The 26,635-nt window shown below is 31.3% G+C and overlaps 2 protein-coding genes across 2 annotated transcripts in view; both read left to right on the top strand.

Annotated features, from left to right (window-relative positions):
- Positions 1 to 461: 461 nt before the first annotated feature.
- Positions 462 to 13,598, top strand: LOC131853204 (vesicle-associated membrane protein 7). The gene is made up of 4 exons (XM_059204037.1): positions 462 to 902; positions 1,374 to 1,602; positions 10,904 to 10,971; positions 11,399 to 13,598. Exons 1-4 carry the CDS (start codon positions 699 to 701, stop codon positions 11,555 to 11,557), a joined length of 660 nt encoding a protein of 219 aa, XP_059060020.1. The 5' UTR covers positions 462 to 698; the 3' UTR covers positions 11,558 to 13,598.
- A 4,002-nt stretch (positions 13,599 to 17,600) lies between these two features.
- LOC131853394 (proton channel OtopLc) overlaps positions 17,601 to 26,635 on the top strand; it is a 58,539-nt gene continuing 49,504 nt past the window's right edge. The window contains exon 1 of the mRNA XM_059204269.1: positions 17,601 to 17,928. Within this exon, the coding sequence (XP_059060252.1) occupies positions 17,705 to 17,928 (224 nt within the window). The 5' untranslated portion in view covers positions 17,601 to 17,704. The remainder of the gene's footprint in view (positions 17,929 to 26,635) is intronic.

The following is a 26,635-nucleotide window of genomic DNA, read 5'->3' as shown; positions in this document are numbered from 1 at the left end:
TATGCTTTACGAATACTTAAATTAGCTATTAACGTACATACATAATGACTTCAAAAGTATTATGTAGTAGATGCCATTATATGTATTAACATTTTTTATCAAATATATTAAAATCAAAAGAATAAATATAATATACATTTACATTTTATAAAAATGTACTTGCAATTGAATACTCATGAATATATAAGTGACAATGCCGAAATAAATAACGCAACATTATGGTGTTCTCATTTGGTATTATTTGAACGAAATCTCGAGTATAAATTATGATTATATTATTATATTTTATAGTATTTAAAAAATTAAATTTAAAAACAACTCCATGAAGTTAAAAAGTTGTGGTAGCAGTAGGAAAGTAGAACTGTTTTAAAAGCATGCTTTTCCCATTAAGTTGAACGAATGTTTAGTTACTGTGAAACTGTTCTCTCATCTCTAGTTATTAATAACAAAAAAATAATACATCAAATCAAATATAAGTGTGCTGAGTGTCATATTATTGTGTTGTATTTGATTTTTCTGATTTCGAATTTTTACTTTAACTATAATATTTGTAAACTTGTAGATATCTGCAATCTATTTAGAATTCTTGCTATTCTAATCGTTATTCCGAAATATTAGTTCTAAATAATCGTTCTACGCTCCTGTTCTGCTGATATAAATTCAATTGCTGGCCTTTGTTTTCATTGTCATTATCCACAATGCCTATATTATTTAGCGTGGTTGCGCGAGGCACTGTGGTGCTAGCTAAGTATGCTACCTGTGAAGGTAATTTTACCGTCGTCACTGAACAAATACTATCGAAGATACCACCCCATGACGACAAATTGACATATTCTCATGGAAGTTATCTGTTTCACTATATCGCGGAAAATAAATTGGTATACTTCTGCATTACAGATGATGTGAGTACAATTAATAAGATATGAACCATTTTGATCTAGTTAATTTTAAACTTTCGTGTTTAATATACATTATTTAAATTATTAACTGGGTCTTAACAGGAATAATTTTACCTCTGTCGACGTTTCAACTAGGTTGCACTAGCTGTGGTCACGAGCTGACTGGAGTAACAGTGATGTCAATGTAGATAGATGACAGCAATTTTTTCTTCATCTACCGTAACTAGATTGTTTAACGAAAGTAAAAACAAAACTAGATTGTTTAAAAAACTGCTGTCACCTATCTACATTGACATCGCTGTTACTCCAGTCAGCTCGTGACCACGGCTAGTGCAACCTAGTCGAAACATCGAGAGAGGTAAATACCTTTATTTGCCATAAAATTATTCGTATTAGACCCAGTTAATAATTTAAATAACATTTTGATCTAGTTCCTGATTTTTAGCATATAATAAAGTAAAATACATTTTTCAGAAATTCCAACGTTCTAGAGCTTTTCTTTTCCTCAATGAAATTAAAAGGCGATTCATCGCAGCTTTTGGTGAAACTGCACAGACTGCTATTCCATATGCCATGAATGGAGAGTTTGCCAGAATTTTAGCTACAGAAATGAAGCACTACAGTGAGTCAAAAGACTTGGATGCTATATCAAAAGTGCATGGAGAGTTGGATGAGCTAAAAGATATCATGGTCAAAAATGTTGGTGAGTACATTTTGTAAACAATCTACATACATTAAATATTTTACTTGTCTTTGTCTTGTTTTACTGTCGCTTCTGATGATACAGTATATATATTACATAAAATGCAGATTTATTTTTATTGTCAAAGAGTGATAAATTCATATCAGTCACAATATAAACTTAACTTAATTTGCCGTATATACAATTTTCATTAGTAGCTAAAATTTGTTTGTAAAATTTCTATTTATAATGTAATTGGATTGAAAAGAAGCCATCATTGTTATATGATGCCACATGAGTGTATTACCATTCATACATTGCCATTCCTCATGACTAAGTTGTTATATCTATTATTAGATAATTTTACTGCTTAATCTAATATTACAACTGAAATACAGCTCACAAAGTAAGCCTTGTGCCTGAAATAGTTAAAGCACCTACACATACTAACCAACTTCTTACCAAATCTATCTCGGGTTAAATACAGAAGCTATCCTGCTTTTCGCTCATAACTTAATTGTTGACTCCCTTTCACCAAATGCCATAAGGCATGAAGAAAATGTTTTTAGATGGAAGAATTAAAGAGGTACTTTATAATTTAGACAGGACATACTAAATCATGTTACAGAATATTTATTAATATACTACTTAAATTATTGTTTAATTGGGCACCCTTTTACTTATTATACTTTTGATGTAAAAATAGATATCCTACTATTTTTTAAACCCAAAAATCTTTTTTCATTATTAGTTATTAGTTGTCAATTTGAGTCTAATCAGTGGTTAATATATGTTATTTCCTTATTTCCATGTAAATCTACCGTTAACTATTTTAGTTTAATTATATATTTGCATTAATTAATAATGTTGTTTTTAATTTCAATGGAAACTGGTAATTAAAAAGTAATTTCTATGACCGTTGATATGTATTCTCATAATAGGTGATTATCACTGTGTATAATTTAATCTTACTATGATTACTTAGTTTTGGTAGAATAGAAATTACATATTTCATAAAAAATTTTATAATTATCATATTAATAATAATCTATTTATTTTTTTTTCTTACAAACATGCGTAGCAATATATACATTAAGTATTTTTAGTTAGTACTTTTTTTTTTTTTTTTTTTTTTTTTTTTTTTTTTATTTTTTATTTTGAAAACCAACAGCGAAATACAAATAATAACAAATAATATGTACTTAAATATAAGGCCAATTAAAGGTTTTCTCACAATTACAATATTCAGTATTACATCACTAAAGTATTAACATATTATTGTTCTGTTTATCCACAACTCTAATTTATACAATATAATGCTTATACCATCTAATTTATGCAAATTTTACTAGTTAGTTTCTACGAAGTAATAACTGTGTAGCATTAGATTTAAATGCTACCTTTTTTATGCTGAATATATCGATTTCACTAAAAACATCGTTATACAGCTTCGGTAGTCGTATTCGTGGCGCGTTCCTTGCGTAGTTGGTGTATGCTCTTTGTATGTGTAGTAATGGTGGAGTGTTGCGTCGTGAACGTTTAATTGGTACATTGTATGATATACTCGATACTAAATCTGGACAATCGAGACGTCCGTTTACTATATCATGTAATAAACAGATATCCGTCAGCTTACGTCTATCATCAAGTGTCAATATATTGTATTGTTTACAGTTATCCTTATAAACAGCTGAATTTGGCTTACGAAATCGGTAATTTAGATTTTTTATAAATATCTTCTGTAAACGTTCTAAGCGATCTTTGTGAATATTATACTGTGGGAACCAAATTTTAATACTAGCATACTCGATAGTACTTCTGACATAAGCAGTAATACAAAATTTTTGTTATGGTGTTAATATCATTAAAAGATTTACTACTAGTCTCATTATAAATCCAAGATTTCTATACGCTTTATTGGTAATTTTATCAATATGTTCTGTAAATAACATTTTATTATCTAAATAGACTCCTAAATCCTTTACTACCTTAGATCTCTTTATAGGGACATCATTAAAATTATATAAAAATGTAATAGGGTTAGGTTTTCTGGTAAAACTGATGCACTCACATTTGCTGATATTTACTGTTATTTTATTATCAGAGTAATAACGAAATAGAGCTCTTAGATCAGATTGTATTTTTATGCAGTCTTCTAATTTGTCAATTTTAAGATATATTTTTTTGTCATCTGCGTACATTAGATGTTTCACGGATGTAAGACATATATGGGAATATCAAATATGTAAGCATTATAAAATAATGTCCTAATTTTTAGCCTTGAGGAATGCCTGACGGTATCTCAATAAAATCTGATCTATAACCCCCAATCACAACAGCCTGAGAGCGTTTGTTTAGATACGATTCAATCCATCTAAGTAAGTCCCCATGAATTCCCAGAGTTTGGAGTTTTCCCAGAAGGATCAGATGATCCACGCGGTCGAATGCTTTCTCGATCCGTGTAAATGACGTCAACTTGAACCTTTATCCATATTAGTTAGGATATAATTAGAAAAGCATGTCAAGTTGGTGACAGTGGAACGCTTTTTAAGGAATCCATGTTGAGAATCTGGTAGATATTTATGTATGACTGGATATATGAAATCAAGAACCAGCCTTTCAAAAAGATTGCTCACTGTATTTAATATTGATATACCTCTATAATTTTCTACATTTATTTTGGTTCCTTTTTTGTGTATTGTGACTATATGCGCTTTTTTCCAAACATCAGGGAATATACCCTCCACAAGAGACATATTAAAAATTTTTGTTAACCTTAGAGTTTTAGAACAGTTTCGCCAAAATATCGGTGGTATACCATCACATCCATCACTTTTGATACATTCAGATGTAATAAAGCTTTCAACTGCTGAAACAGATATTGATAATCTTGAAATATTGTCTTTATAAGAGATAGATTCTTCCGCCTCAATTGTATCGGTTGAGGGTGTTAAACACTTCCAAAAAATTCATTAAATGCGTCACAAATTATTTACCGTCTGTAAACTCATTTTTGCCATATGTAAATTTTTTTGGATAGTTGGATCCGCCTCGTATAGATTTAATATAAGACCAGAATGCTTTTGAACTATATTTAATTGCTTGTTCGGTTCGCTTAGTAAAACTCGAGAAACAGTTCATCTGTACGCGATGTTGACGTTTTCGTAAGAATGCAAATTCATCATAATCCATTTCATTACCATACTTTTTCCATTTTTTATGCGCTTTAGATTTTTCTTTAATAATTTTAATTAAGGCGAGGCTATACCAGATAGGATATTTGTGAGTACTATGTTTGGCCTTAAGCGGTATATATTGACATATGGTATCATTGACAATTCCATAGAAGGTTTCACATGCTTTTTCTGTTGAGTTACCTTTAAATAGCGAGTAGTTAATTGTACTAAAAGCTGTATTAATCTCTTCATAATTACCTAATCTGAAATTATATTTAGGTACAGTTGCTTCGACTAATGGTGTCACAGATAGATCCAAGACATCCATTGAGAGTGCTGGGTGTGCGCCATCAATGTTAACAAGCGGTGAACTACAATTTATTATATCAAGAGGGAGATTACAGAAAACTAAATCTAGTGTGTTACCGGCATGATTTTTTGTTGTATTAAATTGTTTGAAGCCTAGCAAACTCATATCATCTGTCAGTATCTTGCCCGCCCTCTGAACATCAATATTACCTGTAGTTATATGCGTAGGGCCATCGATGTCCCATGTAATACAGGGTAGATTAAAATCACCAATCACTAAATAATTTTGAAAGTTTTGTGTAATTTCTATAGTTGTTTTTACATTTCTCAATAAGATGTCCACATCTACAGGGATACGTTCAGAATTAGGTGGAATATATGCCGCAGTAATATATAAGTTAGCGGTAGCCGCAAGCGCTCGCGCTGGTATCATTATCGTTACCATCTCTGACGGTTTTATGCTCTGTAAAATCGCAGAGGGGATACATAACTCGTTACGAACTAATATCATTACGCCACCTCCCCTTTTTTCTACTTGATACCGGGTCACGGTCACATCGGAAAACGTCATATCGCTCATCACAAAATTCTCTGTCGTAAATTCCCTCATGTAGCCATGTTCGGTTATGATAATAATGTCATATTCATTACATAAGATTTGTTGTCGTAGTTGTAGGCATTTAGTTAGAATATCTCAAATTTTTTTATTTTTTGCTTTTTGAACTCAACACTGTGATAGACTAATACTCCAATAATATTTATTTAAAAGTAAATTATTTGTATTAGTATAATGACATGATTTATGTATGTATATATGAGAGTTAACAATTACTGTGTAGTGACACACACATTTAAAAAGTAATCTATACAGAGTGTTGAACAGCTGATTATCGAATATACGATTGAACACATCATCTATTGTTGTTTGGAATGAATAATCCATTTTTATTACTAGTTTATCTATCTCATGACGGACACATAATTTATAGATTTTTATACTTGAATTTATAATGTAGAAACTTAAATATAATACTGTGATCAAAACCCGTTTCCATAAACTCAAGAAAATATCAATAATTAACACTATTTGTATATAATTATATACAATAAATAAAATGAAAGATCGCTTAAAACCCACCATTACGATAGTATGCACAAACATACAAACAGCGCTGTTTAATATTGCTATTAAAGTTTTGTAAACTTGCATCAGGCATAAAAACAACTCGTTCAACCATACTATATCGAAAATAGAATAGTAATGATTATGATTTTGTCGTATTATTAAGTATCCATCGCAAAATTGTAACACATGCAACATTTTCTCATCTGTGATATATAATGATAATATAATGAATAAGTGTTCCAAGCCATTACCTAGCCTTGGTTGGTTGCCATTCCATTCAAATACACTCTGCAACTGTTTATCATAGTCACAGTTCCTGGAGTTAATAATTTTATTAGTACAAAAATATATTTTAAATAATATTGTTAATCTTTTAAACGGTTTATACACGCACAATAATTTATGTTTGTTCGAATCTCGAGGGTATTGCAATAAGAAATTATAGTTTGACGTTCTCCTCTTAGTGCAATATACTTTGGCGGTTATAGGTACGGTGCACAACCGTAGTACAATACTTGAGTGAGTCATGTAATGAATTACCATTGCTCGCGTTCTAATACTATCCGCGCTTGCAGTGTAAATGTATATATATGTGTTATGTAGTGTACACAGAGATAGATTATTGTACATCAATTTTATTTTATTAACTAAAAAATAAGATGGATAAAGTCTTTGGATGTACACGGTGTATATGAAAATATATATCGCCAATATACTTTTACAAAGACACCACTCAAATTGTAATTTGTCAAAACTTACGATACTATTGTGTACTTGTGTATAACAGTCATAGACCAAGCCAGCATACACAGACTGTATTAGCTGAACAAATATTTTTAATAAAAACATTATTGATTTTACTGTAATCATCGATATTACTTGTGTATTGTGTTTTACTTTAATCGAATAACGAATAATAATGTTAGGTAATAATGTATTGAAATAACGGTGTTGTAAATATAGACAAAAATAACTCTGAATCACTAATAAATAGGAAGTATTATAACTGTTTATTGTTATGCACTGATCTTTTTTAAATCTTCTTCGGTAAAAATTTGAATTGCATGTGCAGTATCGTCCTTTCGTATGAAAATGCTGCCATTTTTTATCCACACAAACTGATATTTTTTAACTTTGGCCAGGTCTTTAGATTTTTTTAATAACTGTTTGTTGTACGGAGTGAGGTGTTCATTAATAAAAATATGTTTCTGTTCGCCTGGTAAATCGATATCTTTTGTAGTCAATCGTGTCTTCCGTGCACGAGAAATGATGTTGTCTTTAAGTAACTTGGAGTTGAGCTTAGCTACAATCACTCTGGATCGACCTTGGAGTTTTATTTTTGGAGTGATTCTATTTACTTGCAAAACGTCACTTGCTTGAATATCCATACCGAGTCTTTTTACAATTTTTATGACACTGTCTTTTATATTTTCATTGGTAAATTCAGGCACACCTACAATTTCAATATTTAGTTGCCTATTTCTTTGTTCGTTTGTGTTTATTGTTGAGATTAACTGCCGATTTTGTAATTTTAGATTATTGATCTCTTCCTCGAAGCAGTCGACACTTTTGATTGTATTAGACATTTTTTCAAATTTTTTTGTACATTCATCTTGTTGCTCGCAGGTAAATTGTAGTGCTTTCTGAATTGTGGCAATTTCTTTATGTGTTTCATTTTGACGCCTGTCCAACTTCATATAGCTGGTCTTTATGTCACTGTAATCCTTACGAATGTTGTTGACCTCTGTTTTTAGTTCTAAGGTCTGTTCTTTTAGGTTATTTAGATCTTTTATGATAACATTATTTAGGGTATCATTGATTTGTAATAGATTGCAATTGAATTCCCCTTTCAAGTCTTCCATTTTTTTTAGTACGTTTTCAGTAAATAATCTGAAAGACTCGTTGATATCATGATCATTTTTACGTTTCCTTGATGTGAGGATTGATAAATCAGGATCTGATTCATAACGCTTATTTTGTGGTGACCGTTGCATACTGAATGTTAATAATGGCAGGTATTAGATAAATTGTCGGTCTGATATATTAATCACAAAACTATTATAACACTTTTTTGTAACGATTAATCACACAGTACGATAATATACACTTTCCGTAGTTAGTATACTTTAGTGTTGTTATTTGTTGTCTCTAGTTATTTTACATTTATTTATTAAGATAAGAAGTAAGTGAACACGTCCGCTCGCTGCGCTTGCGCACGCTTCGCTCCTATTATGTAATACTATTCAAAATTATTATGATTATTTGTTATAATAAACTGAGAGAAGCTGGTGTCTGAGATAGGTATAACATCTAAGATAGATAGACATATAAAATATGATGCTTTGATTAGACTAAACAAATTAAAATCATACAATGTTTAAAGCACTACAAAAGGTTGAATAGGGATGATATTACTTGATAGTGGAAGGGAAAATTACAGAATAGATATTAGAGTACATTGTGTGTTCTCTATCTATCTCTATCTAATATTTCTACAATTCCACATTATACACCAGTTCTGGTTGTGTTGTAGTATGTAATGATTAAAACAAATAAACTTCTGGTATTGATAACTGTTTTATGTGTTAGCAGTTGGCTTATCTGTACCTTATCATTATTGTTTTGTTTAAGCTGCATGCTTTCACTGAGCAACAGTAATAAATGATTCATTGTTATTTTTATTTGTTTGTCTATCATGATGCTAGGTTTCTTAAGGGCTAGGAAAAGACCTTGCCCTATCAATTCAAATTCAGTTTATTATATCTGCTTAGCTAATATTAATAGGCAGAGATATTTCATTGCTAAAGGAATTGTTTATTTTGATAATACTGTATAATATCATTACAAGTAATACAGACTATTATGTATTTTTTATTGGAATCAAATTAAATTTTAATTTGACTACTATGATTGCCAGCTTCCCCCTTCCAATTGCCCCCGCAGTATATCCAGGAGTATGATTATTGTTATCTGTCTGGGTGTTTAAAAAAAATTACGAAAGTATCAGTTGTCTACTAGTACGCATAACACAAGGTGTGCTTATCTTTGGACTAGATGGCATTGTGTGAATTGTAAAGGGATATTATTATTACTCCACAGTTTTTGTTGTCAACATTTATAGTCACATAATTATACATATCACATAATACAAATAAATAATGATAAAATATTTATTATTATTTATTTGTATTATTATTCAGATGAATGTGATGATGAATGAATGATATAAATTAACTATATTAGTTGTTTGTCTATTAGTTAATGTTATTGATATATCATTTCATACCCACATATGAACTATATACCATATTACTACATTTAGTATTATATATAGAAATATACTATAAATATGTACTAGAAATATATTTCTTTATAAACAATTAATGTTATATTTTTAGATTTATAAGGAAACTGTGACTGTATCTCATACAGACTGTATGATGTCAAAACACATCCAAATATTATTTGTTGATAATAATATGACTTTCTATACATATATATTTTTTTAAGTACATTATCTAAAGTAAGCGTTTTCTATTTAGAATAAGTGAAATATTATATGGTAAGAAAGGGAGTAAATAACGAGATGATTGCGGACGGGGATGAATGGAAGAGAAAAACATATTATATGCCAACCCCAAATAAATGGGATAAGGAAGAAGCAGATGATGAATAACACTTTAGATTTGGACATAATACTTATTAATTATTCCTTATTAAAATTTAAATGTTCAAATTTAGTTACTTATAGTTAAATATGATGTTAGTAAATGACCAAGAACTCTTTAATCCATAATGTAATAAAAAACTTTGATTATGAACCTTGATACGGTAAACATGCCATGATCCACGTGATGGTAAGTGGTCGTACTACCAAACTATATAATCACGTGCAATACTACGACCGTAGTATGGACATTGTCAACCTTGAAGGAACTTTTCTATTTATTTTTGAAGAAGCCCTTCAAGTTTCTCAAGAGACCCTCTCTTGAGAAACTTGACGAATCTTAGGTACGAGTGGTAGCTGTTAAAATCTGATTATATGCATTCATGTGTGGTGGGGTGGGGTCTTATCCCGTCTGTCGAAAGCAAATAACATATCGTATTCATTACAATACAGTTATGATTCAGAAAATTAAAATGACAATAAAGTATACTATAGATATCCTTTGTAGTAGACTAGTTTTATTATTAACTAGCTGTACACTCGACTTCGTCCGCGTGGAATTTACTTTATTTTTCTAAAATAAAAGATTTTTTCAAAAATAAAAGTAGCTTAAGTTACGCCTTATTACATCAGCTACCTGCCAGGAAGAGTCCCGTCGAAATTGGTCCAGCCATTTCAGAGATTAGCCGGAACACAGACCGACAGACAGACAGACAAAAATTGTAAAAAATGTTATTTTGGTGTATGTACCGTATTTATATTCATATGCATGGAGTAAAAAACGGTTATTTCAATATTACAAACAGATACTTCAATTTTATTTATATGTATAGATGTATAGATAATATATTGCATTGCTGTCAATAAAATATAATTGCCTCATTCATATGACATATTTTGTTAATGCATGCTTGAGGTCTGTGGCATATAACAACATTATTTTCCCAGACAAGCAACAAAACAATATTAATATAATAGTTTTTTACAAATAATTAATTTGTATAAAACTATTTTATTTTTACCTGTTTTATGTTCTGTTTGCAGAAAGCATGGCCATGCGAGGGGAAAAACTGGAGTTACTAGTGGACAAAGCAGATAATTTGGCAACTAATGTAAGTTAAATATAATATTATTTTAATGGATGATAATGGTATGGTTCACCCGCTAGCGCTAACGTATTTCGCTGGCGGCGCACCAGTGGAGGATGATAAAATAAGCAGGTCAGATCACTTAGCCTATCGTGACATATTCACCACGAATTTATCATGGAGGTTTTCAGGGGGAACTACGTGAAGATCAAAAATGACGTCAAGAATGACGACGCCTTTCCTGACGTTGCTAACAAAGCGGTTTACAGTCCACATTACTGACAATAGCCTACCCCCCAAGTTAAATATAGTTTGATTAATAAATTAGCATTATCACATTTGAAACTTGATTTACCCTGGCTTGCCTTATCCGAGTATAAAGATTTTTTGAGACTTCGATATTATTGACAGCAGTAATTAGGTGTTATCTATTTATTTTATTATTTTGCAGTCGGTGACTTATCAATCCACATCGAGGACCCTTCAACGCTCCCTGTTTTGGAAAAACATAAAGATGTATGTGATTATAGCAATGGTGGCAGCCCTAGCTGTGTACTTAATCGGCGCAATGGCATGCGGCGGCCTGGCGTGGAAATCCTGTGTCGGTTAAAAATCATAATACACTATAATTATTCTCATAACCTTGTTACACACATTGTAGAATAGCAAGCATGATAATTTAAATTCTACAGTACTCTCATATTATCAAAATAATAGTTTAAAGTAGGCTTTAATATGTTACTCTGGAGAGTCGCTTGAAGGACTTGTGTCTTGTCAGCTTTAGTAATGAAATAGTACTATCGAGTGTTATATTACGGAAAGTTATTCGTTTTTTTATTATAGACATGTGTCGATCATACTTTCGGAATGAAGATCGGGGTATCTAAACTGCTGCTTTAATCAAACAATAGTTTTATCTGTAATTACCAATGACACCGACTAATATTTAATTCTCAAAGCCTATTAAATTCAGCAGGTTCTATTATTTAATACAGTGTTTTTAGATCCTCAGCTATCATTAATAGAGATTCAAGTCGTGTTATTAGATATTTTTGGCCGACATGATCTTTAAAAAATTGAGTGTTAATTTAAACATGATATCCGGTGATGGGAATATCAATAATACACCACACTAATCGTGGAGTAGGCGGTAAGCTCATCACCGTTTGATTCAGATATAAGCATATCAAGTGCTGCGTACACCTCTGTGTCGACAGTTACTTTGCCCAATCTAGAATAACTTTCGTGAAGGTACATCATTTTAATTTTAACCCTAATAGTGACTAGGTATTACTACATAACAAGACCAGTCTTCTGCTACATATCACATTTGGCTATTCCCTTGCAAACGACTTATGTGCTTGCTATTCTGTGCTATGATTTCGGCTGTTTATGTTTTTTGCATGTTTTATTAAATGACTTTGTTCGTATCCTCGTTAAGTATGAAAATCTAATTATTATTATCAATAAAATTGTATGGATATATGTATAAAGCTTTAGACATAGACATGTTAAGGAGGTACTTATTTGACAAATACTGAAAATTTGTTGTTCAATACAACAAATTGCTGAATTGAATATTAATGGATAGATTCAAATAACACGCCTATTTTTTGAGTTATTACATTACAAACAAAAAAAAAATCCTAATTCTAATATTAACCATAGCCACTATTATGTTCTTTTTTCTTTATTATACGTCATATCGTTTGTTAGTGTAATGACAAGCGAATTAGATGATACGTTATTCTCGACATGTAACGATAAATGCATGACATATAAGCTCACCGCTTACATACTCAGATGATGTAATACATAAGTTATACTAAAGAATTATAATACGAAATTTCATACCTGCTACCGTTGGGATAATGTAATTATTGGTTAAAATGGCCTACACACGACACTAACATTGCAACTTAGTGGATACAAATATTCAGTGACCAAACCTGACTCAAAGTACTGTCAACCTGATGATTCTTTGTTGTGAGACGAAACACGTTTCGCAATATGCGCGTAGACTCAATAACGGTCGGAATTTGAACACCATTAGAGAAGATCATAACGGTTGTCAAATTTTCGCTTATTGTATTATAAATTCATTAAATAGAGAAATGCAAAATAACATCGAACTATAAAATACTAAAATCACGGGCAATAGCTGATGGAGAACTCACGGTATTGCTTACTAGATCGTGTGTAGCCAAATCAAGGCGGATACGCAAAATAGCCACTTATTCTCGTACCGTGTATAGGCCGTTTAACGCATAAGAATATTTTTTTTATAAAGTTAATGACTTTATGTTTCTTCAAGTTTTAATATCAATGACATGCCGTTCAGTTAGTAAAGTGTGATAGAGTATCCAAATATTTAAATACCAAACATCTACAAGAAACTTACACATTTATAATAATATTAATCTTAATAATATTGATAAATATATCATTAATAATTATGAGCGTAGAACTATATTATTATTAATTTGTTATAATTTTTATTAGTAACCCATTAATTAAAACATGTATAAAATATTAGTAACAAAAAATTACACCCTTCACAGTATTTTTTTTTTGCATAGTTGTTTTAATTTTTATATTATATAAAAATACATAATTCTGAAATGCTTCTATCAAAGAGAATAAAATAGTGTCTTGTGTTTACTTGAGATATATCTATATATATGTATACAATGAAAGCATTTTTAAATTAATATATTGACAATTACTAATTTATTTATAGTTGACAGGGGCTTGTTTATATTTCCTGATTCAGATGTAATTGCGTCTTTATTATATTTCACTTTAATTTCTGTTTGTATTCCTAAAGCACGCTAATTTTATAGAGACAACATAGTAATTTGTCATAGCTATCGCCATCTAGTCTTCGTAAATTAGAACTGAACTTAACTGAAGTACACGTAAGATCTCTCCCGATATTGTGTGAAGTATATAAAAACCGAACTAGGTGGCGTCGTAAATCGCTATTAAAATTTGTTTATAAAATTCCACAGTTTAAGCTCAATAACACAAAGCTAAATAAACCAATTTTAATGAAATTTATCTAAAAATACGTAGAATTTATAGATATAAAAATAATAATTACTAAAAATATTCAGATTCGATTGAACACAAAAATATTATATCTGTTTTTTTTTAACTTTTATGTTAAGTATGTAAGAGGCTTATTCTTGAAATAGTTTAATATTTAAAAAAAATTTTGATTTAGAATTTGTCTTTGAGTTTGAACAAAATTTTTATGGGAATCTAAATTGGTTAGAAAATTGAACTTCTCTTTGATGTTATTATACTCGCTATAAACACCTTTTCGGTATCATAAGAACAGTCCTAATCTGTATAGGAATTTTATTTCTCTCGGTCGATCTTTTAGTTCATTCGGTAATAAAGTTTCATAGAGTAGACGTTTTGCCGTAGTTTAAATATATTGAAAACATACATATATTGAAAACTGACATTTTTCACGTTGAAACATCAATCTATTAAAAACTTGGTTAAAATAAAATTAGCTGTCCACTTTATAGCTATCATATACGCAATACATATTTATAGACTTATTATTATTATTGTAGTTTCATCAGATTTTGAAAGGATTATTTTCTGATTGTGTTGATATTTTTAAATTGAAGTATAAAAGGAGAGTGTTAGATTATTATCTAATCTTCCTATCATTAATAGCATTTAAAATAATACAGTAAATCCTTAGGGACAACATAACGAACGAAAAATATAACATACATACCTCGTAGAAACTTCTTTTTGTATAAAAGTTGTTGTTTTTATTTATTACATCAATTATTTCTTTAAAATGAAGCGAATGGGTTAATTATTATAAAGACTAGAAAGTATTGTGATATAAATTTGTATATTATAAGTATAATCCGATTTATTTACGATATATTAGGGTGTTATAAATTATATTTAGAATATTACTATTATTGTTGTTTTATTTCACCAACCCACCTGTCTGTAGTTGTGTGCGGGTGACATTGATTAGATCTTAATTTCTGGCCGTGCCCGGACATTAATGTCAATGGCATTGTATTCCAAAAATCGTGGCCCTCCGCTAGCGGGTCCTGGCGGCCGGCAGATTGATCCCGTGCCGCCGGAGGGTGCATCCCCCGCCCTCCCGCGGGGCCCGCGCTGCGTTCCGAACCTCGCGGCAAACGCGCGCCAACCTCCGCCGCGGGAGGGCGCCGCTATCGCCCGTCGCGTTCCTATACCACGTGCTTACGCTCCTACAAATGTATCAATGTGTGAGTGATTCCGTTGAATTATTCCGTGTCAATACACGTTCGCCGGTGCGATGCGTGTCTAGCATAGGAATATCCCGATTGTCAGTCTTGTGCAAATGAATATGTTTGTTCATGGGCATTATTGTTGTTCCCGAGGGACTGGCTGCGATTAATATCGCTCACGGATGTGGTATTAATATTAATGTTATTCGGCGCAGTCTTATCATTATTGGTAATGTTTCGTAAAGCAGATGCCCGGCTTGAACGTTGTTTATTAAATCTAAATTCTTATTGGCACCTATCAATTGATTGGTTGTTTATTTTGTGTATGTATTTGTATCATACAAAAAACTCGTTCACGCTTTAATAACAAGCCATGATCTCGTATCGACGAACCGAAGATTTGGACGTTTAAACCCTGACTTATTTCTAATAAAGCTTAGTAATCCTCTATAGAACCCTTATTTCGTTGGTATTCACAAGGCGTAGCGCTGAGTCGACAAATACTATCTAATAAGGGTCTCATACCGGATTTCGGCGCCTTTAGTCGACCGAACGTAACGGGTAGCTTACGTTACATATTCATTATTCATCGAAGTTATTCAATTTATCAGATGTCATTCATGCTTATCGCTACTATACGTTGGTACTGAAAAGACTTTATTTTTATATACTAATGTCTCAGCAATAATGTAGATTTTGACTAGGTATCTATGTATTTAATTAACTTATAGGTACATTACATTTGCGAGTTTCATATACAATTGTAGGCATAGTTATTATTATAAAGATAAAGTTAGGAAATAGTTTTGAAGTCTGTTTCCTTTATCTTTATTAATTGGGGAAAAGTTACATATTTTTGTACGGAGGAGTGACATCCTTATAATGATAGCTTAGATATTGCTATGACTATCTGTCTATGTAATAAGAAACCACATGACCAATGTACATCGCCCAAATTATATTCGGTCATACATTAGCAAGTACCTAAATATCAACTGGTATATTGAAATAGAACCTCAACACATTCATTTCATTATAAACAAAGCACCGGAGAGGTGTCCTATAGGATAATTAAAGGGTGAAAAGGGGCGGTCGGTACAATTCACATTTAATTTGTCAATTAACTGTATACTCGTATAATTTTTTTTCCTATAACTAAACCGAATTAGTTGTTGAATTAGACAGCTTCGCTTCTATCTTACTAATATTACAATCATGAAAGTTTGTGAGAATAGACGTATGGATGGATGTTGGTTACTCTTTCACGCAAAAACTACTGAACGGAATTTAATGAAACTTTACAGCAATATAGCTCATACATCGGAATAACGCAGGTTATAATTTAAAAGATATGTAATATTATAGGTAATAAAAGTCAAGTAAATGTAATGCAGATAAAATGGCGCGGGTCACTAAGTCAACAATAAAATTATAAAAATACGGAGTAAAAGTAAAAAAAGGTGAAGTGTTCTAAAGAAAAATGTCTTGACATAGAGTTGCGTATATACTTTACTTTTTTTATACATCTACTTATTGTAATTTAGGGAAGCGGGTGCGTGGTCTACTCTCCCATCATTAACGCCCCGGTCGAACGGTCGCAGCTAGCCGTGTCGATTTTAGGGAAGGTTACTATTAACTGTTCACAGGTCATTGTTCTTTTTTACTTCAAAGCGCTTTTTGTAACCGGCTAAGATAAATTGCTATTGTTTGGGAGTTGTACTTTTTTTATTACGCTAGTGACATCCGTTTTCACAGTTTTGTATACATTTGGTATTTAATTCTACAGATAGGTATATAAATAAATAAAATAAAAAAAAGATTTTATTCTACAATTTAGTTAAAACCTCATCTTTAGCAATAGTCGCTCTAAGGCGTAGGCTAAATATTATAAACAAATTAGAAATAAAAAATATGGAAATCTTTTACCTACCTAATAATTATTGGAATGTAATACTTACATTTTCATGATAAGTAGGTATTTATTAAATAAATATATTGTCATATTTCCTAGAGTCGGGAATGACATAAACTACAGTTGTATTGAAATAACAGATAAAAAATCAAGCGATAGTGTGAATTTTGTGGCTGAAGTGCCTAAATTAAATCAGGATCTTAATTATTAGACAAATTTGCTAACAAATAACTCATTTCAAATTGATTAAAACGGGTTTGCTATTATTTACGAAACATTTAACAGTTGAAATTGTATACCGTGTCATTTGCTTGTCCCTCGATAAATTCATACAAAATCGCAAATCGATTGATTTCAACTTGTTGCAATTGTGAATTATTAGCAACTTGTTGCGTAATATTTTATTAACTATGTTAAAGAAATAATAATGTTCATGAACTACATTTTTATAATATAATTTAATGCACTTATAGCTACACTATGGGGTAATTTCATGTCGCTGGACCAACATTGAAAATGACTTAGTTTGAATGAATCCAATTGGAGACTGGTACTAGTATATTATGTATTAAAGTGTTCAACTGCTCCCAAAATGGATGACAGCTCGCCAGATCTGTCGTTGAAGCTGCGACGCGGCTCTAGCGATTCCCGGGAGTCATTTTACATGGATTTCGCTCAAGGAATCGACTCCGATATCGAGGAGGTGACGACAATTGAACGAGTGATTCCAGAACACCCGGGAGGCAGGACTGAAGGTGATGCTGACACTTTGGCTACTCCTTCTGGTCTTGAGGAAAATAAGGAGTTAATACCATGGTAAGTACCACAATCATGGCCACATATAGTTCTCACAGGTATATGGAATAATGGCGTTCAAGATTAATAGTAGAATACAGTAGTCGCGTATGATATGTCTGATTTTGAGTATCAACCTCTTGAAAAATGGCTTGGTGCTATCTGACGGCTAATTCTACTACATGCACGCGCTTATTGGTCAACTCAAATAGCGCGGATTTCCTGCTACACACTTCCGTTTCTTTTCACGAAGTTACAGATTTTAGGAAAGGTTACATCAAAAACAAACGTACCATTGCGGTGTTCAGGTATTGTTCTGAGTGTTAGCGATCAATCTCGAATAAGGTGGTAGTTAGTTATTTGAAAGAAAGAGCGAGCCATTCCAGACAAGATAGTATTTGCATACAAAGAAATTGTGATGTGACACGGCAGAATGAAATCTTGAATCATAAGGAATTGCTCTTTACCAGTCATATATAGTACTAATACTGGTAATTCTGCCGTCACTACTTCTGTCTTACCTATTTCAGCCACCAAGCAGTTTGCCTTGCAAGCTGTCGTTTGAAGTGTGAGAAATGTATGGCAGTAAAATTATATAGTACGAAGCATGACATCCCAGTTCTACGGAATTGGAAACTATTAAGGGTACCGCGGGCATCACATGATGACTTGATATCTATGTTGTTCACGTGTATAGGCGTCATTATTATCATTTACTCTTACTATCAGATGGGCCAAATGTTTTGACACTAGTTACATGTAAAATAATTATATAACTATAATGAATGAATTACTACAATGTCCCGTGTAATATTTTTACAGAGACAAATCTCTTTATAGTAACAGTAGCTTTAAGTTAATGTTCACGTCAGGATTTTTTAATATAATAATAATATACGTAAAATAATTCTGATTTATGTGCTGGTTTAATTTAAATCTGATAATCGTATACAAAGATATTTGAAGCAAATTGCACGCAACCAATAGAGCACAAAAGATCAAAAGCGTGCGATAAAATGTATGTCAGTGTACACGTCTAACCAGTTCCAGATACCCATATCAGAATCCAACGGGTTTTCTCCGCAGGCATCCTGAGCCCCAGTAATTCTGAACCGCGTTTGCGGTTATCCGCTAACGGGGCCCCACTGCCCGATGTGGAACAAAAAATATACATGTGAACTTCGGTTACATGAAATTTTTAACAAATTAAAAACCTACTTTTCTGCTTCCATTAGACACTTTATTGTCTTACTTAACTATAAGTTAATTATTACTCATCAGACTTAGATGAAAAAAATCAAAAATCTTCATTGTTCTGCAATGAAGATTTTTAGAATATTAAAAATTGTTTCAACTTCAATTTTATGATACGTAAGTACGTATAGGTACAGGTATTACGCTCATTAATAATAAATGTAACTATAAAAATGAATATATATTTAAACTAATTAGTACAAAATTAACACATACATTATGATATTTGGAATGGCACCGACCGCCTACTATGGATCATTGATCCATCACTTATTGATTGAATATAACATCCTAATTTATATAGATGAAATGACTATTAACAGTATCATGTTGATAATAATCATTTACATAAGAAGCCGAGTTAATTTAAGATTTAATATGACTATGTGAGTCATCATTTTCACCGAACTCAATGTGTGGGACACGTCACATCTACATATTATATTCCCGGAAATTGAAATAGAGAAAATGCTGTCTGGTTAGTCATCAAGAGTTGAAAAATATACCTGCCCATTAAAAAAAAAGTATCATTTGCAACACTATTAATAGAATTCTTTCAGTTCTACACAACAATATATCGATAGATATTATCAGAATTTCAATATCAACGGTTTAATATTATTTGTTTTTATTATTATTAAATAAGTAGGTGTTTATTTCAATAAAATCCGATACTGAAATATAAGTTGTAATAAAAATTACTTGTTAATTGAGTTCTTGTACATTTATTTTTAGTTTTCTTAGTGTTGTAGTATTTGTCGAAATAAACCTTATAATAGGAAATGAAGTTCATAAAATATTAGATACAATTTTTTTTATCGATTGGTCAACACTTAGAATGCTGTATAGTCACGTAACTGCCCATAAATCAAAAACGTTACACCGAGGGCTTTATTCAAAGCAGGGAAAATACAGTTTAGTAAGTGTGATAAAGCAAAATGTTCTTGGTAAGTACTTATTTTAAAAATAGCGTATAGAAACATGTCTAGATGGTGGTTTGTACATAGTTAGTTGATAGATTCTATTGATATCAAGATAAATTTATTTTTTACATGCTGAAATATCTAATTCTAATTTAATCCAACAAGTGGAAGTTGAATAAAAACGTAATTTTGTATATTAGGTATTAAGGATCGTAAATAGTCGAAAGCCTCCCTAGGTAATAACCGTGTTACATATCTAGTCACGAATACTTACTAATGTGGATATTAAAGAATAATATTTTCATGACAATGTTAATGATAATTTATGTGATGGCACTAGTTAGGATCTTTACTACAGTTCACACTGTACCATTTCAGTTCTCAGGGCAGATATTTGACTAATTACAATGATAATAATTATTGTTATTACAAATAACCTAATAACTGACCGTCTGCATGTCAGCAGTCTAAAATGGTATTATTAATAGTAGATTGGGTAGATATAGGTACAATTACAGAAGGTCATACCTTCTGAAAAATTGTACCAATATCTGTACTGCAGTATTTTAGTATTACTCTACGTTGCAATATGCAGAAGCAAGTTAAAAGCAGGACATCAATTTTATGGATTAACTGAGCAATATTGAATAGACTAGAATGACAAAAGACTTTTTACAACAATTTTTTTATTATAGATTGATGCTTGTCTACCAAATAGCATAACTTGTCTGCTCTATATTATTTATTGAAATGATAAATAGACAGAATGACAGTAATGGAAAAATGATTGAATGTAAATCCGGTGTAGCAGTGGTAAGCCAGACGTTGCTTCAAGCGAACATTGTTTGGATAACCTACAAGTCGGGAATGAGCTTTCGCTTGTCGGAAACTATTCTATACGAGTAGATATATTAGGGACGTGACGGTCTGTACAATAAATCTATGATTAATTAATCGATAATTTCTGTTAGCATAATAATTGATAAAATTAAATTTAAATTTCTAGTCAAAAATAAAAGATTTTTCCATAATAGATTATTTGTTCACAATCTTGATTATCGGGTCGTTTGAGCTGTGGCTGTTGTTGGTAATATTTTAGGCTTGTGGTTTTTTAGGCCACGTGGACAAAATAATTTGAATTTTTCGTAATATTAAAAGCAATTAAACTATTATTTTTTTATACATTATTTTTTCACATCCCTATTTTATATTCGTCCTAACTATTAAGTTACGGACGTGGTTTGTTACTATTTGCGGTCCTCTGGGCGTCCGTTTGAAGCTTTCCTAATGGTTATCGGTAAGTCGGGATGAACAATGTTTCGGAAAACAGTTTATCTATATGCATGATTTGAAATTAGAACAACAGACCGAGTCTGTATGTACAAAATGATCTGCTTGGGTACCTCTGTCTATCATATTTCCGCAGCCTAGCAACTTGCAATTTTTTTCTTTTATTTTTTCATACATATCTACCGTCAGTTCGAAATGCTTTCCACATCAGAAATGAGGATTCTTTGTAAGATATGTTGCGGTTAAAAAGAGACTGTAACCTGTAACATAACATCTTAGTCCTTCAGAATATAAACTCAAGAGATTTATATGTATTAGGTATTCTATTGCGTTGTACTTGTATAGACAATGCTTGCTACTTATGTCAATCTTTTTATTAATTACATTATCAGATGGGTTATCAAGTCGTACTTAATAAAATACAAAGTGTGATACATTACCTTCGGAACAGCTGGTTTAGTAGTAAAATGAGAAAACAACAAAAAGAAAAATATTTGTAATGAAATAGGAAGATGAGTGGAAATTAACTGTGGGCACAAAATGGAGAAGAGTTAGCGCATTTTCGACAAAAATAGGAAGTCGCTGGAGTAGGCCTATACTGTAAGGCACTATAGTGTTGTAGGGAAATCTCATTCCCTACAACACTATAGTGACACAGAAAATATAGTATATATTGTTGACCTGTATTATATATAGAATAAAATTCCTGTATTATATTTATTCCATCCGGGAGGTAATAATGTTTTTGGCTGGTAGTATTCTGTACCTACGAATACACTTACATACATATATTTACTGTTCAAAAACTGTACAAGCACTTGCACTTGATGTGGATGGGAAGCGAATTTTACACCACGCCAGTCTGAGCCGGCTCGCAGGTATACCTACATTGAACACTAAAACTCACCCTAAATTAGACCGTCTGCATGCAGTCATGTTTGACGAGCGAATGCAACACTTAATTAAATTGAGGTTTCATTTTTAAATGCAGCATTTACACGTCGGCGTGTTTTTGCGAATTTATTTAATTTATCTTCCTATTCAAAGAAAAATATGTCATTATTTTTATTCATATATTTAAATATTTTTATTGACCTGATATAACATGGTAAAATGGCGAAATTATCTAATGCTAGCATTTAGCAGGTTGTAACTGCAACTGGTGTAACTACAAATTTTGAGATGAACAGCGATTCATTGCAGTAGTATTTCATTAAATTAGTGAAGAATATAACCAATTAAATAGATAATTTTAAATAGGAATATAAATAATCTTTATTTTTTGAACTTACATTGTAGTCCAAATATGTACTATGTATTTCGTTTGATAACATTTTCCCTGTTTGCGTGGTATGTAAAAAACAAGATATAGGGCGAAGGAAAGGAAATGGCAGGTGTTTTATAGCGGTTCACCACTTGAGCCTTTTGCAAAACCTTATAAGTTTTCCTGTATTTTTTTTATTTTAATCTCTTGTTACTGGTATGGTTTTTTAGTCGGCCGAAGCTAGGTATGAATAGCAATTCACCTAGTTATAATTTTTAATAAGTTTATTATAACACGATAGAATTTTATTTTTCTATTTATAATATGTATGTATGTTTTTACAAAAAATATATATGATACAAATACATCATATATATGATTTAATATATGTATGTATATATATCTACAGTCTAGTACGCAAAACACAAACCTATGGACTAGATGGCGTTGTGTGAATTGTCCTGGAATATTATTTTTATTATTTATAGACCTTAACTTGATAAATCTTTTGTTATAATGATTTATTGGTGATAATTTAGAGAAAAAAAGTAAAATTGATAGTAAAGTCTTACTTCCTTAACGATTTAAGAAAATCAATAAACGTTTACGACAGTTTATTCACCAAAGTTTGAGATAACGCCCAACCACAATACTTTGACAAAGTATTCCCCATAATATTATACCGCTTTTACTTAAAAACTTTTGATATGTGATGCCAGGGGCGAAATTTTATCGGGAATATTAAAGTTCTCTTCAACTCACGGTAAAGACACCGGTGGGTACATTAAAATTTGGTCAAGTGGAACCTATGTCTACTTGAAATTAATGTTCCGTTTTGTTTTTCTATAAGAGAGCGTTTTTCTAAAACAAACGTCAAAATTATCAACGCCTCACCAGTTGTTTGTTATTTATAAGTACCTACATGATTAACGCATTACCTATTCATTTATTGTGTGTCTATTATAAACAAGTCATGATTGAAGTTACGCTGGAGGGGTTCCACTTTCGCTTCATAAAGCAAATTGTTGTAATAGTTGGAACCGCCGCAGTATTAGCATAAAATGAGCCTTTATGAAGCTTCGGGGAGACTAGCAGCTGTTGCAACCACAATTTGATCTCAGTAGACTAGTGAATATAAATTCGTCTATGTTTTGGTGCATCATGTACAGTTGTACATGAGTATGTCTCCGGGATAATGGATACAGCCGTCAGTTCCAACCGGTACGTTTAGGATAGACGGCGAGTTTATGATAATGTTTAGGTTATATGAATCATAAATCATCTAAACGACAGCGGTAGTCGCTTTGAAACTCACCAGTACAACCAAGTAGTACATGCAGGAAATGAATATTGTAATTAAAATTTGTTCTGTATTTGGAATATTAAAATTTGTTCTGTATTTCGAGGGATATCAGTCATTTATTATGATAATAACTTTGTAATTAAAATATAAATGAATATTAAGAAACACTATTTAGTTAGAACTAAATTAGATAGGGGTAGTCAGAATTGTAGTAGAAATATCAGTTGATATGTACTTTTCAAAGAAACAGAGCCGTCGAATATCGTCGAACTCGTAACTTTATCTCATTTCACAACATCACCAATTTGGTTGTAACATATCCTTCGGTTTACTGCTAGACCTACTTAAGATACAACATGCAGCCTAATACAATGAAATAAATAATAAATATGTATTTTTTATTTTGTTAAGAAGTCTGTAACTTTTATTTGGTAAAATATTTACGCCTCCACACTTTAGTTGCCGCCTTCATAATATTTTAGTCAACGAGCTATCACGCATCATAAATCAAACATTGTAGGTAGTACGAGAATTTGTATTGAAAGCGGGGAAGTCAGTATTTATGAGGGAATGATTCGGCAAAGTTAAAGCGTGCGCATTCCAGGGTGTATCCGCCGCGTACAATTTTATCGTCGTACTGCACGTACGCACGCAGTACGTACTGTAGTACGCACTGTGTCCGTAAAAGTATAATTTATATAAATTAAAAAAACTACGCATGCCATAACATGTACCTATATACTAATGGCATAGTCATGAGTATGGCAAAAGTATTAACCCTAGTATTTTTATGTACGTCCGTGTGAAGCCGGGGCGAGTAGCTAGTATAGAATAAGTATTAAACGCCTCATTTTCAAACGATGCTAATCCTGAAAAATTGTTTTGTCATTGTTCGATAAAACGTTTAAAAAGGAATTATCCACCTCCTGTACTTGCGCGAGTACTCTATTAGCCGTCTAGAGCCCAAAAGCATACCTAACTAACTCAGTGTAATAGACTGAGCTAGGTACTACTAGTTAAGTGCCTTTTAAAGCGAGTCTTCTGTACAAACTATTGTATATTCTGTGCTGTTACCTTCATTGTATAAAGAGAGCTCATGATGGACTCTTGCACTATGCATCAATCAATCCATTCGCTTACAATAGGTACTCTCCTACCTAGCAATATGTAATTAGTATCTTTGTGTAATAAAATACTATACAATTAAATTATATTACTAAAATAATGGATATTTATTGTTTGATTATTTAATTAGCTGGCGTTTACAATCGTAGATAAGAAGCTAGTTGTGGAATAAAGAAGCTACGAAGAGAAATAAAATATCCTCGGGAGTGGCATTGCCAAATTGAGACTATAAGTAATGACTTACTCATCAATAGTTTGTTGGGGGTGGCACGGCGGTTCGATAGCCACGCGGTACGAACATATAAATGTCTGTACAGACTTTGTTTGTTTGTATAGAAACATTAGGAAATACCTACTGTATATATGCGTTTGTATTAATATATTTGATGAATTATATCTTATAAGAAAATATATTATCAAACATATGTAGCTAATTAAAAAATGGAACCCTGCCTTATTAGATCCAATTAGATTTGAATTGTTGTTGAGTCTAAAACATCAAACTTGTGGGTGCAATGTTATATTTTATATATATATATATATATATATATATATATATATATATATATATATATATAAATTTAAAAAAAACCAATAACTTAGAATCCAATCATGCGATTGAAATTATGAACTTGTAGGCACACTGTTATATATATTTATTAACTCATGAATTTATGAAACTGTATATAGAAGTGTGTCCTTGCGTAATTTCAACACAAATTAAACGTTTTAACAATTGTAAACAACATCATTAGAGGTTTAGCAATTTTATTATTACAACCGTTAATAAAATACATAATGTAAATCACTAAAAGCAAAATAAATCACATAAAATATATATATAAATTAAAAAAAAACAAATACAATAACTTTATGCTTCACTTTGTTGGAACTTTAAAAGGTAAAATAGTATTATGCTGTCAAATTTCTGATCATTACCTATTTATTAATCAAAGAGGTGTGTTTTAGTTTAAGTACACCAAAATTAAATCTCGAATTAATAAATACATATCTAAAAGTTTTGTAAGCAAGCGTGTCAATGTTTACGTTTGAGTTTTGTTGTAGATACACCGTCTGAAACCAAGCTATACCAGCGTCGCCGTCTCGCCTTTGTTCCAAACCTAGCTCCTTATTTATTCTTGACGGCTTAGCTGAGACTGAGAGCAAAGTTAATAGACACGTTTACAATGTATTTTGTATTTCGTATCTAAAATGCTACATTAGAATTGATTCAGGATCATTTAATATTTATTATCCTGTGCCTTTTACTATGTATGGAGATCTTATAAAATAATTAAAGTAGGTATGTGGACATGTAAGATATAATATAGGCATTTATATAATTAATTTATCCAAAATAAAAAAATCCAAAATAAAAAGTTCTTACATTATTGCAATCGAATGGTAACATTGCTATCATATACTTAAATCACAATTGAACAGTATGAATAATCAGAAAACAAATTCACATGGCAAAAGCAATATTTCTATCGAATCCTAAGAAGAATCAAGTGGCATGTAGAGAGCTTGTGTTTCATTTATGTAAAATAACCATTTTTAAACAATAAA

The sequence above is a fragment of the Achroia grisella genome, unplaced genomic scaffold, assembly GCF_030625045.1.
Source record: "Achroia grisella isolate CSIRO2021 unplaced genomic scaffold, CSIRO_AGI_Agris_v1 utg900, whole genome shotgun sequence".
NCBI classification, from domain to species: Eukaryota; Metazoa; Arthropoda; class Insecta; order Lepidoptera; family Pyralidae; genus Achroia; species Achroia grisella.
The sequence above is the reverse complement of the archived record's forward strand: the minus strand, read 5'-3'. Positions and strand labels throughout refer to the sequence as shown.